The sequence below is a fragment of the Pieris napi genome, chromosome 5, assembly GCF_905475465.1.
Source record: "Pieris napi chromosome 5, ilPieNapi1.2, whole genome shotgun sequence".
Taxonomy (NCBI): domain Eukaryota; kingdom Metazoa; phylum Arthropoda; class Insecta; order Lepidoptera; family Pieridae; genus Pieris; species Pieris napi.
The window spans coordinates 6,349,097-6,365,968 of NC_062238.1; the positions used below are offsets into that span (position 1 = coordinate 6,349,097).

Genomic DNA, 16,872 nt, shown 5'->3' on the forward strand with positions numbered 1-16,872 from the left:
AAATACTTGTATATTGACACCCTAATGCTTAGTTCACACGCGCGCGTTCAACTCTACATTCAACGTGCACATTCACATTCACGAGCGTGTAAACGGTACGCCCGAGCCCGTGAACGCGCCTGTGAACGTGAATGCCGCGAATCGGGCAAGTATCGGTTTTTTGGCAAAGTTCAAAGGATGCATGTGCGGGCGCCCGGTGACTGTTTACACGCACGCAGGCAGTCAGTCACTCAGTCTCTCCCGCGCTTTCGCGACGAGTGGATCTTCATTCAACGTTGCTAAGAAAGTCGCTAAGATCGGAGATTACAACATGGCGGAATATAATAATTTTGTTTCTTTTTCCAATAAAAATAAGTTAAACCAAAGGATATGGCAGCAACAACACCGAGATCTGCTCGGCGCTGCCGGCTGCTCGCCATTCTGGCACTGAGCCACTGACTGACTCGACGGCGTGCGTGTGAACAGCTTGAATGTCCGCCGGCCCGGGACGGGCTGCACGGCGCGCGTGTGACCGTAGCATTAAAGTTGTCTCAAAACCTACATATGGTAGGGTGTAAGCAACTATTAAATTTCAAGGTCGAAAGGTCACAAAAATCGGTTAACTATTCAATTAACAGCCTAGCCTTTTAACTTAACGGCGCCGTTTAAGCGGCCTGAACAATGTTAATCTTATAACATATAAGAAATTAATTAATATTATTTTTAATCTTAGTATTTATCCTACACTAAATCGTTTATGTTGTAAAGACGTGAAAAACGTTTTAGCAAAGCTACATAATATTTGAATCCTGATTTTCTCGTTATATTAAATGAGATCATGGATTTCTTTTATCCTTAGGAATGACACCATCCCACAATTTTCAGTAGGTATATTTAATTTTATACGAACGTTGCTGGTGCTTTAATAATTTTCTTTTGTCTGTGCATTGCTGTAAATCCAGTATCTGCAAATATTGAATCAAATTGATGGCCTTATTAAATCCGGTAAAATTAATGATGTTTACAAATTTATATAAATATTATGTCTATACTCTATACCATCCATCCCTCACGCACCTGCTCTTTTTATAATTAAAGATGTGAATTCTTCATCTATGCTAATTTAAAATAAAATGACAAATCTTCAAAAAATTGGCACACTATATTTTTGGTGACTTTGAATATTTTATTTTGTTATCTCAGTTTTGTATTTTATTTTCGACTGAAACTTGAAATGTATACTTATCAATAATTTTGATATACTTTTAGCAAGCGCGTTCCCAACTGATTAGCTTAAATTTAATTTAATCAAAAATACAGTAAGCAAAATGTCTGATATGATAATTAATGGTATGTAAATAATAATCCTAAAATTTCTAACATTCAATGACTATGAAAAAACGCTACATACTTCTTACTGAATTTAATAATATAATTTAAGAATGTTAATAATTGAGAAAAATGCGACAGTACAATCAAATTCACGAGAATACATTTATTAAAGAATAAAAATAATAAGCTAAAATATTTAATTGTAATAAAAATAAGATGTATTTTTAGATTCAGTTCCAGTTGATAAAAAATGGAGCGAACTAATACGATACAATATTTTTATTATGAAGCTGGTGGAATTTGTAAGTACAATATAAATAATATAACAGTGACAATATTTATATAGTATATACATATGTATTTTTGTAAAAATAGGTCCAACAGAACAGTTTTTTTCTTAGTTCAAGTTATCATTTGATGGGTGTTATTATTCCTATAGGGCATTTCACTTTTTATCCTGTGCCTTCCGGTGATAATTCCAAAACCTCAAGGGCACATGTACTGCATTGCCACCGGACCGACAACAGTAATATCTATGTTGTTTGTTATTTTATATTTGCGACAAAAAGTACCTTTATTTATGGAAAAAATGTACCTGGTTTTTCAAATATTTTTTACATTTGGAGCGTTCATTCAATGTTTTTTGTTAAATCTTGTAAGAGTCTGGTTATGGTTAATTTATGGAGTATGTTATTTCGCTCTTTTAACGGCGTTATCTTTAGATCTATTTCTAATTGCTAATGAAAGAGGATGTACATTTAGCTGTGCATAAAATATTACAAATAGTATTATTTTTTTTATAGTTTAATACTATGTTAAAATAAAAAACAGAATCTTTTGCGTCTTTATTTTTTTTAACTTATTAAGAATTTCTTAAAAAACGTCGTTTAGTATTTGTACAATTATACATACTTCAAACAACACAAACAAATATATTTTTCTCTTTATTGATACTCGGATTTCAATAAAAAAATTAATCTTAACTATAGAAATATAATTAATATTTATGATTTTTGATGATGATCTGTATGTCACTATATCAATAACAAAAATAACAACCTGAGTTTTGACATAATATGTAATTTGAAAACACACACAACATCTTTTAAAAGCCAAAAGTCAAAACAATCAACAATAATATTCTGTTCAAAATAAGTTTTGTTTGTATAATGAAAATATATACTATTGTTTTGGAACTTAATCTAAAATTCAAATAAAGTATATTCTATGTAAATAAATTTAAATAGAGTATGCTGTGATTTTTGTAACCAAAACAAATATAAATTTTTATTGTTATTGTGCATAAATAATGAAAATTAAATCAAATGAAAATAGATTCCATGTAGATACGAATTGTAAGTATCATGTTAACTTCTAGGTAATTTCATTAATGCTCATGATAATACCATTTATCTTGAGCGATGCCGGCGTTATGCATTGCCTGGCAGTGGCACCGACTCTGGTCCTGTCTCTAATGTTCATCGTGCTTTACTTAGTGGACCAAGTGCATGTTGTAGCGGAACAATTATACCTGTCTCAACAAATTACTCTAACTGTAGCCGCATTTGTCTTCGTTCTCTTAGGAAACGATCCAACGGGAGCGGTGTATGGCTTGTTTTATTGCCATCTTTTAATCGCCCTATGTATAGATATATATTATGGATTTAAAGAAAGAGGCATGTTGATTTAGTTTTGAAATATAATAAATGTCCTATTAAATGCAACTTGTATTTTTGTAACCGTGTTACAATTTAAGTGTTCCATATTCTGGTCATAAATTTCTATAAAACTACAAGAAAGTATATCTTGGTTTTAGGTAGTGGCTCTCCTTCTCAATATAATACCTCATATAGTGGAACCTGTGGATCTTATAAACTGTTTGGTTGCTGCTCCGACTCTCATGATATCTACTCAAATTATGATTCTTTATGTTGTTGATCAAGTGCAGTATGAGGCAGAGTTTTACTATGTAATTATTGAAGCGATAATCACTGTTATAGCATTTATCAACCTTTTTATAGTTGGTAAAATAGTTGGAGCAATTTATGGACTGTTTTATATTGACTTGTTTATTGCATTCTGTATGGATGGTTACTATATGTATAAAGAAAGAGGCCTTACTCTATAAATATACTACAATTGTTATGTAGATGTGTTGAATAATGTCATGCTTCCTCTGATAACACTAATGCAAGTGTAATATTAAATTAACAGTGCAGTGATAATGAACTTTGTTACTAAATATTTTTTAAAAACAATAAAAAAAACCTTTATTCTGGCAATAATTTTAACCATACTATTTGTACTTTGGTTCTGGACTGGTAGTGATAAAGAAAATGACAAATCACCTATCCCTGTGATATTATGGTGGACAACTGGCTTCCCTGGAACTGAAGAAATTAGAAAATGCCCTAATAAAATAATTTGTATTGTCTCTAGCAATAATATTATTGAAGATAGGGTTAATTCATACCTGTTTTATGCCAGCAACATTGATTTTAATAATCTTCCTTTACCTAGAAAGGATGTGATATGGGGATTGTATCATGAAGAGTCGCCAAGAAATGTTGAGGAATTATCACATGAGGAAACATTAATTCTTTTTAATTACTCTTCAACTTTTAGTAGACATAGTGATGTTCCATTTCCTTTACAATATCTAGAATCTGTTAAGGATATAACAAGTACCAAATTTTTTATTCCAACACAAAATAAAAATAGCTTTAAGGACATTGCTCCAATAATGTATTTACAAACTGATTGTGAAACTGCTACAGAAAGGGATAAATATGTAGAGGCACTTATGAGGTATATAAAAGTTGACTCTTATGGGGGTTGCCTCAAGAACAAGCAAATGCCAGCAAGGTTCGTTGATGATTATCTGAACCGTTTAAATGACGACGATTTTTTGCATTTTATTGCGAGATACAAATTTGTATTAGCAATTGAGAATGGTGTTTGTGATGACTATATCACAGAGAAGCTTTGGCGGGCTATCAAAGTTGGGACTGTGCCTATTTATTTTGGTTCACCGACTGTCAAAGATTGGCTTCCTCATGAAAATTCAGCAATATTACTAGAAGACTATCCTACACCTAAACTATTAAGTGATTACCTCAAAAGGTTAGATAATGATAATAATTTATATGAGAGACATTTACAGCATAAAACAAAACAACTTATATCCAACATGCGCTTGTTAAATGAATTAAAATTAAGACCCTATCAAACAGATGCTTTGAAAGTTGCTGAAGAATTTGAATGTTTCATATGTAAGAAGTTACATGAACAAAAATTGGGCAAAGTCATAAAAAGTGTTGTAAATAAATTACACTATAATTGTCCACAACCAGTGTCGGCCCTAACATTAAATGTTAATCCAAACAATGATTGGATATTTTCATGGCAAACAGCTGCAACAAAGGCGAAAGAAATAAAACAAAGAGTGTTGGGTTAAACAATTTATATTATATTTTTGTATGTTTATAATATATTTTTATACAAACGCATTTTTATTGACACACCCCATCTAATGGTGATATAGGATGGACTTGATAATGGAACCCTCTTTTGATGATATGAGGGATCTTCTTAGGCACCATACTAAAACAAGAAAATTCAGTATAAATATCGAAACAAAGACGCTCATTTAATTTTTTGTGTATTATTAACAACATCACAGATCACTGAAGTACCACAAATTATAAAATATTTATCCATAAACAGGTGACTTCTGGACAAAGCCAATGTAATTAGACAATTTTCTAAGCAATATTTTTTCCTAAAATATGCGTATAAAATTTAATTACTTACGAAATACAGTCAATGATGGGACACACAGACAAACATAATGTACATCCTGTGCAGTCGTCAGTCACCCGGGGGATGTGGGTATCAGCATTAAACCTGTAAAAATATTTTTTTTTCTTTGTTACACTCTTTCCCATACCACCTCAGTATTTACGCTTATCGCTCCATTAAACCCTAGAGTATATACAAAACAGAAGTGGGATATGATAATTACAATAAAGTATTATAGAAAATACTAACGACAATCATCAGGTTAGAGACAAAAAGGAAAATGATATGGTAACTAAGTTTAGACACAAAATAATCATTTTATGATTATACTCACTCAATAGCCTGGTATCCCGAATCAGCACAGGCCATGTAACATTTACCGCAGTTTATACACATGTCCTAAAACAAATTCGTTATTATCTTAATGCATATTATTTTTCAGTTTTTTGTTACTCTAAGATTACAGAGATATCCACAAACTATAAAGATTCAAATTTTGCTATTTTCCTACTAAAAAATAAAATATTATTTGCGAATAAAATCATTTACAAATGTAAAAATTTGAAAATGGTAATGATTTCTCTTTACATTTATTTATTTGCACATCCGAGCTATACAGCGTACGTTTATAAATGGGGTGTGTTTCTATACAATAGTTTGCATTTGTTAAAATAATACTTACGTCGTCAATAAGAGCAACAACTTGTTTCGTATTATCTAGTTGTTTGTAAGTACCAATCCTTGGTAATGCCAGACCTAAAACATCCTTGATCTTTGGCACTTCACAGTTACCATTGACAGAGCCATTATTTAAGATCGAATCATCATTTAAATCGGAATTTTCTCTTAACGTTTCAAGCATTTGTTCACGTTTCTGTTGGTATGGCCCAAAGTGGGCTAGTACCTGCAATATAAAATTGATAATAGCACATTTTTTCATTGTATGCATTTATCGTTTGATATAAAATTAAACCCTTAAATTAATTTTTAGTAAAACCATATAAGTAAGGTATAACTTTAAATTTTATGAAAAATAATATTATATTACATTATTATTATTGCATCGACAGAATACGTCTCTCTCGACGAAGCTGTCATTAAGCTAAGGCTTATTAAACCAAATAAAAATCAATATTACAATAGAGTATATTTGTACCTTTCCATTATCGTCGTACAGTGTCTGAACAGGTTTTCCTTTCTGATGTTTAAAGCTCGGTGGGGATTGGCCGACCCAACCGTTAAGGCCCTTTGAACGTAAGTACAATAAAGCTTTAAGACCTGTAATGTAGTCATCTACCAATGTGAAGTCTTGGTTCTGTACAGCACTGCATATCTGTAATTAAATATCTTTATAGTTTTTAGTCAAAAAAGTGCCTAATCTTTTCATCTAACAAGTTGGAACGTGCCAAACCAACGCCTGCGATCAAAACCTTATAAGTAAAGAAAAGTTATCATCGGCAATGGTATCAGCTAGAAAGTTAGTCTTAGTTTCACCTTAGTTTCGAAATAAACCAATAAAAGTAATATAAGAAACTCTTTTGCTATTTAAAAAGCTATATAAACACCATAAACTTACGACTATTGGAAAATTATTTACCTGAACAACTGGCGCTCCACAGAGTATAAATTGCAGTGCTGAGTCTGCGGAATCAATGCCTCCAATTCCAAGTATTGGGAAACCGGGTAATTTGTTGGCAATTGAAGATACTGCCCGAAGTCCCATAGGCCGAGTAGCGTTGCCTGATACACCGCCATATGTAGTCTTTTTCTCTATACCTGTAAAAGTACAATTTTAAATTCTATACGAGATTCTGATATATGTATTTGTAGTCAGATTATAATAGGAATTAAAAATCATAAAACTTACCAACTCCTGGCCAAGGTGTGGCGTCTGCTTTGACAGTCATAAGGCCAGATACAGTGTTGATTGCTGACACTCCACTAGCGCCACCTGAAGATTTGTAAAACATAAATACGAGAAAAACCTTACCACTACATATAATACTATTGTTACAAGCTTTAAACTGTACGTATATTATAAAGAGGTAAGGTAAGTGTTGTTGTAACGGGTAATCCCTGGATCTACTAAACCGATTTTAAATTTTACATTTACCAATACAAAGCAACGTTATTTGTGGATGTCATGATATATATTAAAACAAATGGTAGTCGGATTTACAAAATAAGTTGGAGAAAAAACGGAAAAATGTTTCTTACGTAATTGCTTAATGATGAGTGATATAAAAAACAAAAAAAAGCGATAACTTATCTCTTACTCTTATATAATGTGCGGTTTTCACCAATATCTAGAATGAGGCATTTATTGTATATTTATATATTCAGGTTTAGGTATATATACCTATAATTACATTAACATTATAAACATTAGGTATTATAACAATACCTACCGAGCTTAAAGCTGAGATAATTTTTTTTATAAAGATGTATAAAATACGATGCAAAGTTTACCTTCAAAAGCAGCATTAGCGATAGTTACAATTTCTGTAATATTCGGCGTTAATTTGACGAAAAATGGTATTTTAATTGCTTTTCGCACCCATTGAGATATGCCTTTGACGAGCATGGGATCCTGAAACACATTAACAAAATGTTAGTTCGATATTCGTTAATCCTAAAACTTCTGTTATCAACATTAGAATGTGTACACGGATGCGAAAGTTTATTGAATATTGATTTTAGTTTTAATAACCACAAGTGAAAAAATATATTAGTTTCTTTTAATTGATATAATAGCAATGGAGCGAGAGTAGGGAACAAGCAAGTCGGAAAGATCGAGAGAGAGAGTGAGATAGAGCAAACGTCGCATCAGGAACACTGCCATGGGGCGAGAGGTGGGAGAGAGCTAGTGAGAAAGATTGAGAGAGAGATAGAGTAAGGGAGCTCGAAAAAAATACACGCTAATGGTTGATGTATTCGTTTAGTAGTTACATACTAGAACAAGATGGCAATTCTGTCGCATAACGTCTTGAGCAGTAAACGCAGATTTTTTATTTATTTATATTATCATTAGCACGTATACAGTGTGTAAACAGTGTGAATATAGATATACAAATACATGGAGTGATCATATACAGGTATATGATCATCTATTGGGGCTTTTACCTTAGTAATAATTAATTTACAAAGAAGTTGTACTTCTGTCATGTGTACTTAGTACGCACGCACTTTTTTTCTGTATCTGGATTCTGGAGATCCTATAACTGACTAACCTGTCCACAAGCGAGTCCCATACCGCTTTCACCCATGCCGTGAGGGCAGGACAAGTTCAGTTCTAGAGCATCAGCGCCTGACGCTTCTGCCTTCGTTGCTAAATTGGTCCAATCTTCTTCATTATACGAGCACATTATTGACGCTATTACAACCTGAAATATCAGTTTCGTTAAATACACATACACAAAATACGAATATATAATTATTGTTGTTATGCTTTTCATTCATACATACATACATATAATAAATCAAAGACAATAGTTGATTTATTTTTTTTACTACACACTATTTCTGCTTTAATTCTATTTGAAGGCAAAAACAAATAGTATTTATACTAACAAATAAATGCAAATGAAAGTATACAACACTTTATCAAGTGGCTCGGTTTAGTTGAAATAATCAAACCTCACCTTAGTAGGGAAATCTCGCTTGAGTTCCTTTATACTTTGACACCAGTATGCCTCGCTCTTCTCTGAGATCAGCTCGATGTTGAGGAAGGATCCCTGCCCTGGACCAAAATTCTCGCCTGATGTCACTCCACGTACGATACGAGGTGATACGTTGGTTACAATGTCCTGTTATTAAGCAAACTTGTATTCAATGAAAATATTGTTTCGAAGAAGAAAAAGCTTATGGTTTTTTAATTATAAAAGCGAGAGAAAGAAACGAGAGAGAGAAACGCATAGAAATGTGTCTGTCACAGTCTCCGTGGCAAACATTTTCAACCGAAACATAGATTAATATTAGGTCCAACGTAAGTACCTACTGCTTAAATTTGTTTTCTTATACAAATAATGAATCTGCGACAAACGAAACATATACAACAAATTAAACCTTTTCCCTGTTTTAGTTATATATACTTTTGTATTATGTATTATCTAAATCATATCAGCCATCTCGCAGCTAATCGGCTCTCAACATCAGGCAATAGAATATTCAATCTTAAAGCGTCTACACATGGCCCTAAAATCAGAGGCAATATTGGGGAAGTGGTGGGGAGCACCCTAGACGCTCCCTAGATCCCCTCGAGTGTAGACAAATCGTACCCGAATTTTATGTGTGGAGAGTAGGTATGCTACTGCCGATTTTATTTATATATCAACGTCTAAGTCGCCTATAGAGGCTGGAAATATCTATTTAATAATCTGTTCTCACTGTTTCGTCACTTTCAGCATAAACAAATTTGGCTAAGCGTTCTTTAAGTAGTTGAGGTCGATATTATGTTTTTGTATTGAACCGACGATATTTAACAAACTAAGAACTGTTATAATACTTTACGGGCACACACCTTATCCAGACCAAAAGTTTTTGTGACAGCGAAGCCCCATCCCTGCTGGAAAGCTCGTCGAATCATCGCAGAGCTGGTTGTAGGAGGAGCACTCGCAAGGCCGAAAGGGTTCTCAAACTTGATACCGCACACCTCCACTGACAGATCCACGTCGTCAATGGGGCAATGGAATTTTGGTAGCTCCGCAGGGGCGTCAAATGGAATACCCTGGAAATAATTTATCCAGTCGCATCTAAATCGATTGCATACTTCTTTTTAAATATATGAATACTTTGAATCATTAAAGAATGTCACAAAACATTTTCTTTAAAAAAATGGGATTTCTTTTTTCAGGATTACAATATTGTATGTTTATTCTTTTGAATTCTAATTTAAACATAGAAAATTAAAACAAATAGTTTAGGTTATAATTTCTATTAAAGCTTTAAAGCTGGATACGTGCCTTTAGTATGTTATCAAAACTTATTTGGTTCGGAAAGTAAATATGTATTATGAAGAGGCCGAGTCTTCAGTAAATGTCATTATATTAAAAAGAAGAATACCTGTAGATAACAGTGCATATACCAAGCGGCAGTCTTTCCATCATTGACCGATTCCACAGTGGTCTCGGCAAGGCCGGCTAAATCTCCACCGACGAACACACGTGGTTCGGAAACGCTTTGTAATGTACTTCCATCAACATCAGGGAGACCCCAACGTGATAATTTGACACCTGACATCGCTTTTTTTACTGCAAAATAAATGCAATCGCTATTATTGCCAGAAAAATACGAAGTGTTATTTCACTACCCTTCTAAATGACCTTAAAATCCTGAGTTTTAATCAAATCTAATCGAAACAAAAAATGTATTTTAAAATGCACATAGAGAAATATTCTTGTGCAGTTTTCAAAAAATTAAACATCTACGAATCGGTAGGTATAAATAAAAATATAAATTACCATCCGGATCATAGAGCCCAGAACCAAACGCTGAGATAATGAAGTTAGCTTTGAGCTGCATCACCTGATCTTCATCTTCAATCCAATCACCATTATCTAGTTGTTCTGTACGACACATCTTCAAAGCTGTTATCTACAAATATTTTTTTATCATACAAAACCAAAGTACGTAAAACCACTCAAAAATGGTTGGAATTATTTCTGTCGATTTCAAATTTATTAATGTACTTTCATTCTGGAAATCGTCTCCCGAAATAATTATTTAATAAGTAATTTAAACTTAAACTAATATTTTATACATAAATGTAACCTCAAATAAAAACTTACTTTCCCATCTCGTACTATAACTTCACGAGGGGACATAAATGGAACAAATTCGCATTTTTCTTCCTTCGCTAAATCCACCTGAAATTTAAAACCATTAGCTTTTCAATATCAGACAGATACACAAGCCTTTGGCAAATTATACGTAGTTTGATGTTTAAATTGTTATATGTATAGGCATAATAAAGGTTTTAATTAATAATACCTCTTCAGGCACAGCCCTAATGTTAGTAAATCCTTTTCTAAAGACGACATAGACTCGCCTAGCTCCACAGCGAAGAGCGGAAGTTGCGCAATCAAAGGCTGTGTCTCCCGCACCCAATACTATTACATTCCCATATAATTCGGGTAAAGTCGGTTTGCACGCACAAATACCTGTAAAAATATAATAATGTGATAAAAATGATCACGTGACTAAGCGTGAGCTAACGTCATTCCCATACAAATTCGTTTAGTGGTTACGCCTGTCCACTAAGGGACTGTCGAAAGACTATCGAAAAGTGATTCTGTCTCATACCCCTGAGAAGTTAAATACAGATTTTAATAGATATTTTTGAGAGCAGCAAATTTCGTCAACAGACTCATAGAGTTTTAATTGATTCAGTTTTCAACAATTATATTTTTAAACAAGCTAAATAATTGTACAGTTTGTTCTGGTCGAAGTTATTTATAATTGGCACGTTAATTGGCATACTGCGAGGTAGAGGAAAGCTTACGCAAATAGTTTTAGAGTATGTGTTTCTATGACAGTTGAAAACTTTTTTTATACAATTAACATACTGTGTAAAAATAGATTTACCTCTCTTACTGCCTTTAGATACAAGCGGCAAAAAATCCTTGCTGGTAAAGAAACCCATATCCTGGGTTAAGTTCTTGAATATTGGAACACTTTTAGGCTCTGGAAGACCGATACCAAGGAAAACAGCTGCATGACCTTCGTTTAGGAGACCCTGAAATTATTGGAATAATTTAAATTAAATTGAATAATTGAAGCCAGTCAAAACGAAAGTATTATTTTTATTATATTGTGTTTAAGCTGTGATAAAAACAAATAGTATAGAGCAATTTGATTAAAAATTTTGTCATTTTCAAATGTTTATAAAACTAGGCGTTGCAAGATATGGAAAACTTATGGTATAGTCACGTGGAAAATGACAGCCACTTTCTATTGCTTATTCCTTAAGATATTTATTTTTATTTATTTACACTTTGTTACATATAAAAAGAGATACCATAAATTATTAAATTACAGGTGGCCTTATCGCTAACAAGCTTTAAATAGTAGGAAGGAAAAAGAAAAAATACTAACGGTAAAGGTATGACCTAAATTAACAAAAATATTACGAGTAACCATGTACTTACATACAATTACTACTTACAATCTAAACTGAAAAACTTAAACTATTCTTTAACTACCAAAATACTGTAGAATAAGAAAATGTTTTGGACATAGCAAAATTACTAACTACTACTAACTTATCGCAATAATTACTATCTAGGTATCAGAAAAAAATTACTTACTTCAACAGTAATATCTTTGACAGAGAGCGCTCTTCCAGTGACAAATTTGACCCCTAAATTCTTGACTAACTCTACTTCATATTGGACTACGTCGAAGGGTAGGCGATATTGGGGAATCTCAGATGAACTGAAATAAATAGCTTCACTTTAAAATCTAAATAAAATTAAACGTTGATACTTATTAATTTCCATCAATTTGTACAGGTTACCCACTACACAAATTCTATTCGAATAAATATTCATATTTCAGTCTAACCAAATGGTTATATTTGGAGCCCTGTCTAAGTTTTCCAGACACGTACGCTCTATTTCTTAATCTATTTCGATAGCTAAAATGAATTAACGTATCAATACATATTATGGTACGTACGTATCTACTTACTTAGTTGTTACTACATATTTTGCTCGGTAAATCTATATTAATACATTGTGTACACAATCTGTAATTCTATTTAAACGTATGATTCATGTTTGATACTCTATTGGCCGGTTAAAGGTTTCTATAAATTTTCTAATCAGCAAAAAGGTTTGTTATTGACTTTAATTAACTTAAATTAACTTTAATTAATTAACTTACACAATTATGTTTTTTTCAACGATTAAAAACATATTATTACTTTTGACTCTCTTAATTTGACCGAAAACATATAATTTAATAACACATAGTTTCTATGGATTACCTGAGACCTCCAAGGTACTGTTGCTTCTCGTATACAGTGAGGTTCTTGTACCCAAGTCTAGCCAAGAAGCAGGCACAACTAATACTCGCAGGGCCTCCGCCAATGAGAGCAATTTTTTGATCACCACCCTTCGGTAACGGTTTCGTATCGGGGTCCAAAGTTTGTTGGATACCCATCTTCATAAAAATCTGTACAATAATCAATACTTGAGTCCGTTCTTGTTACGAACTTAGAATTTTCCCATATAAATCGTCTGTTGATTAGTAAATACAATATGCGTAAATGAGATTTTTTTTACGTAAACCGTAAATTTTTATTATATATACGTTCTGTTAGCAAGTCAATCAAAATTAGGTACTAGTTATGGATGTCTGTTGACAAAATTCGTTGTGGATTTGATGCTGCAGATCCGGTGAAAACCATACTTATGGTTCAATAAAACTTGTATCAATTGATTATCTAATTACTCTTATCTCTTTAATGATCATTTATGACGGAATGATACTTTCATATAGTCGAATAAGATAACTTGAGACTGCTCGATTGACCCATATTCTATAATAATAAAGAATTTACATACATCAACAGCGAAATGCTGCAATCCACCGATGTTAATAGCGCCTTCCTCGCTTGCGTGAAGGTTACACCCTCCCACACACAGGTCACTTGTTGGACACACCATACCACATGTAAGTCCAAGAGGGTTGTCTGATAATATTGCTTTAGCTGCTCCATAATAGTTCTGGAAACAAAAGTAGATAGTTTTGTAGTATTGTAGTATTGTCTATGAAAGTTTCCTATTTTTTTTTTACATGTTTTCACTTATCTCAAGTGTCTTATTTTACAAAAATAATATACACTGTAATTTTTGAAGAATTGTACACTTCCATATTGTTATTAAGTTTATGACTCGCGCAATCAAGACTCTTATGAAATATATGAAAATCAGTGGATGGTTAAAAAGTACCTACCTATTAGACTTGTATGGGGTGGATATAAAAAAAAATCAAATTCATATAGATAACACAATGCACATATATGAACGTCAAAAAAGAGATATATATTAAATGCTTCTAATTTTACATTTACTGCCAGTTCTCAAATCAAGGGCGTAGAACGGCAATAAACTCTCCGCCACTCTTTTTAATCGCCAAGTTTTTTTGTTTTATACAATGTTTGTAAGGAGCTGCAACCATTACACACACATCCACATGATATCTTATGTAATTAATAACAATAAAATAAATTAAAAACAAAGATTTGTCCTCTATCAGCAGGATAGGTACTGTAACATACGTTTCATTGGAACACATATCACACACATACCCGTTATCCCTGCACACTTTACAAAATATACCCAAATTTCTTACGAGGTGTATAAGGCATAGAGAGCTAAAGATTAATTTTTAGTATTAACAACCTCGTTTAACTCACTCGGTTAGAAATGCTGGTAATAAAACTCTTGACGTCTATTTGGGTTGGACAGGACTTCTGGCAAGGCGCATCGGCACATTTAAGGCATCTAGCAGCTTCCTTGAGGGCGCCACGCTCTGATAGAGTAGTATGTTTGATGTCGTCGAAATTGTTCTTCAGTGAGGGACAAGTCTGTAAATAAATGGAATACTAAAGTTAGTAGATTCTCACCGCGCGGTCAACTATTATTGCTGTGCCGCGTGCGGGTTCTGCAGTAGTCTCCTCGTTGTAAGACTTATGTTTATACTCGTAGCGGAGCATAACTACTGGGTAGAAACATATTTTTTTAAATATAATCTGAAATAGACGCGCGTCTCGTGTAGATTAAATTTTAATTTCTACTTTTATATGATAGATGTACGATGTACGACGGTATAATACACGAAATCAGTTCTGTAGTAGTAGTCAGGTAGTATGTTATATACAGCTTTAACTAGAGAAATCAAAAAGAAAATCAAAGTTTATGAGAAATTTGTAATTAAATATTGTATTGTAAATTGTAAAAGTCTGACTTCGAATTTTAAGTCTGTTAAGATATTTAATTAACTTACAGTGCATTTTCTGTCTGTATTACGCTTCCAATGCTGTTTATTTTTCTTCGTCTGCGCCGATGGTACCAAGTTGCTAAAAGGCTTGACTTTTGGATTTAGTTTGAGTAAATTCTGAAAATTTGAGTATTATATTTACTTATTTATCTACTTATGTGGTAAGGGACCTCATATATATTACCTATATTCAGCTTTTTATAAACACATGGTAAACAAATAACAATATACCTAGATAATTATGAGCATGAACAAAAAATATTTATTTGATATTGAATCTAGTCGTTATTTATCAACTCTTATCATATAAGTAGTTGCATAAGGACTAAGGTATATGCTTTTGTGAGGGTAGTGAATGGCTTAGAGATATTGCTAATAAAATAAAGCAATCAGATTAATGTTCTAACAAGTATTAAGTTACTTAATTGAAATTTAATTAGGTAAAGCAGTTTTACTAAAGCATGTAGGTGACATAATTTATAGGTGAAATGTGCATGCATGCGTAATTTGAAGCTAATGAAAACATTCTAATGCAACTGATTTATCAATATGGTTTGTAAGGCTAAAATAAAATAAATTTTTAATATTATAACGTTTTTAAGTAATCAAAACAATCAAATATACAGTATTTACAATTTTTCTTTTCTTTTTATATTTTGATTAGTTTTAGCTAAAACAAAGAGACGTCATAAATTTTTATTTAAGTATATGATAAGCCAACTACGACTAAACTCGACTCGATACAAATACTTTTAAAAACCTTGACATCTCTATTGACATGTCCGATACACAATCTCTCACCTCGATATCTGGTAACTCTTGACTTAATAGTTTCGCCATTTTCACTCTTAATCGGTTGAGAAAACAATTATTTTTATATAAACGTAATTTTTTGCGACGCAGTGGACTGCTCCCTGGCAGTGCGTCACATACGACTGAACAAGTTTTGTTCAACGCAGTTCCTTGTATTTATCTTCGGTGTCGTAATGAATACAAATACATCGCTGAGTTAGTGGTAATTCGATTGTATCAACTAGAAATTGATATTTTTGTTCTATTATATAAAATAGAAATGCGTTGCGGCTTCGGTCGCATAATATTAAATTATAACTTTAATAGAAAATAAAAACTTAAAATACTAATAAAAAACAACATCACCAAAGTGACAAATTATTCAAATTTCTAGGTACGTAAAGCGAAACAGTCAAGATAGGTGGTTTCATAAATATGTATTAACAATAATTGGTGTAGGTAGCATTTTGTCACAAACAATAAATTAGGTACTTAAAGTACTGTAAAAGACTGTTTTAATTTTAGTTGTTAGAATAGTTATTAGTTTTTGTAGCCTGACAAATGAATTACCCAGTATTATTTTATATTAAAGTACATAAGCGAATTTAAATTATCTCGGCACTTTACTTGCCCAAATTTTTGTTGTGGTGGAAGTTTCCACACTAATTAGGAAAACAACTTAAAATTAATTCTTTTTTTAGTAAGTTTAACGAATAAAAAAGGTCATAAGTTTTGTTGTTTGAATATATTTTAACAAAAAAATTATCTTTTTAAAACCCAAAACGCTACCAAGGTTAACTTCAATGCTTGTTATATATGTATATAATTTTTGGTACGTAGGCGTAAATAAAGAAAATTTGCAATTAAACAGACACAGAATTGTCTTTTCCCCAATCATGCTAAATATCAAAACCATACAACGGTATTAATTGATTGATATCATGCTTTTGTTTCCATGCTAACATA

The 16,872-nt window shown here is 32.4% G+C and overlaps 2 protein-coding genes and 1 long non-coding RNA gene across 3 annotated transcripts; 2 read left to right on the top strand and 1 right to left on the bottom strand.

Moving 5' to 3' along the window:
- Nucleotides 1-1,053: 1,053 nt before the first annotated feature.
- On the top strand, nucleotides 1,054-2,149 carry LOC125049808. The gene is made up of 3 exons (XR_007117057.1): nucleotides 1,054-1,329; nucleotides 1,540-1,613; nucleotides 1,751-2,149. It is a non-coding gene; the product is annotated as an uncharacterized LOC125049808 (long non-coding RNA).
- Nucleotides 2,150-2,441: 292 nt separating this feature from the next.
- On the top strand, nucleotides 2,442-4,816 carry LOC125049807 (alpha-(1,3)-fucosyltransferase 10). Its single transcript, XM_047649268.1, has 2 exons — nucleotides 2,442-2,666; nucleotides 3,128-4,816. Exon 2 carries the CDS (start codon nucleotides 3,536-3,538, stop codon nucleotides 4,766-4,768), a length of 1,233 nt encoding a protein of 410 aa, XP_047505224.1. The 5' UTR covers nucleotides 2,442-2,666; nucleotides 3,128-3,535; the 3' UTR covers nucleotides 4,769-4,816.
- Nucleotides 4,760-16,061, bottom strand: LOC125049803 (dihydropyrimidine dehydrogenase [NADP(+)]). The gene is made up of 22 exons (XM_047649261.1): nucleotides 15,916-16,061; nucleotides 15,121-15,231; nucleotides 14,531-14,701; nucleotides 13,677-13,838; nucleotides 13,097-13,284; nucleotides 12,417-12,543; nucleotides 11,695-11,845; nucleotides 11,101-11,270; nucleotides 10,899-10,976; nucleotides 10,572-10,704; nucleotides 10,174-10,361; nucleotides 9,632-9,838; nucleotides 8,754-8,918; nucleotides 8,343-8,495; nucleotides 7,582-7,702; nucleotides 6,980-7,063; nucleotides 6,710-6,888; nucleotides 6,269-6,445; nucleotides 5,795-6,016; nucleotides 5,447-5,511; nucleotides 5,125-5,217; nucleotides 4,760-4,914 (listed from the first exon to the last, which is right to left on the bottom strand). The coding sequence occupies exons 1-22, from the start codon at nucleotides 15,952-15,954 to the stop codon at nucleotides 4,824-4,826; spliced, it is 3,075 nt and encodes a 1,024-aa protein (XP_047505217.1). The 5' UTR covers nucleotides 15,955-16,061; the 3' UTR covers nucleotides 4,760-4,823.
- Between the last annotated feature and the right edge of the window lie 811 nt (nucleotides 16,062-16,872).

What these genes read in the sequence shown, in the direction of transcription:
- LOC125049807 (XM_047649268.1), top strand. Translation starts at nt 3,536, where the DNA reads ATGAACTTTGTTACTAAATATTTTTTAAAAACAATAAAAAAAACCTTT.
- LOC125049803 (XM_047649261.1), bottom strand. Translation starts at nt 15,954, where the DNA reads ATGGCGAAACTATTAAGTCAAGAGTTACCAGATATCGAG. An exon ending in ATACAGACAGAAAATGCACT is followed by an intron (nt 14,702 to 15,120) that starts GTAAGTTAATTA and finishes ATTTATTTACAG; the next exon opens with ACTTGTCCCTCACTGAAGAA. An exon ending in AAACTTTTGGTCTGGATAAG is followed by an intron (nt 8,919 to 9,631) that starts GTGTGTGCCCGT and finishes GCTTAATAACAG; the next exon opens with GACATTGTAACCAACGTATC.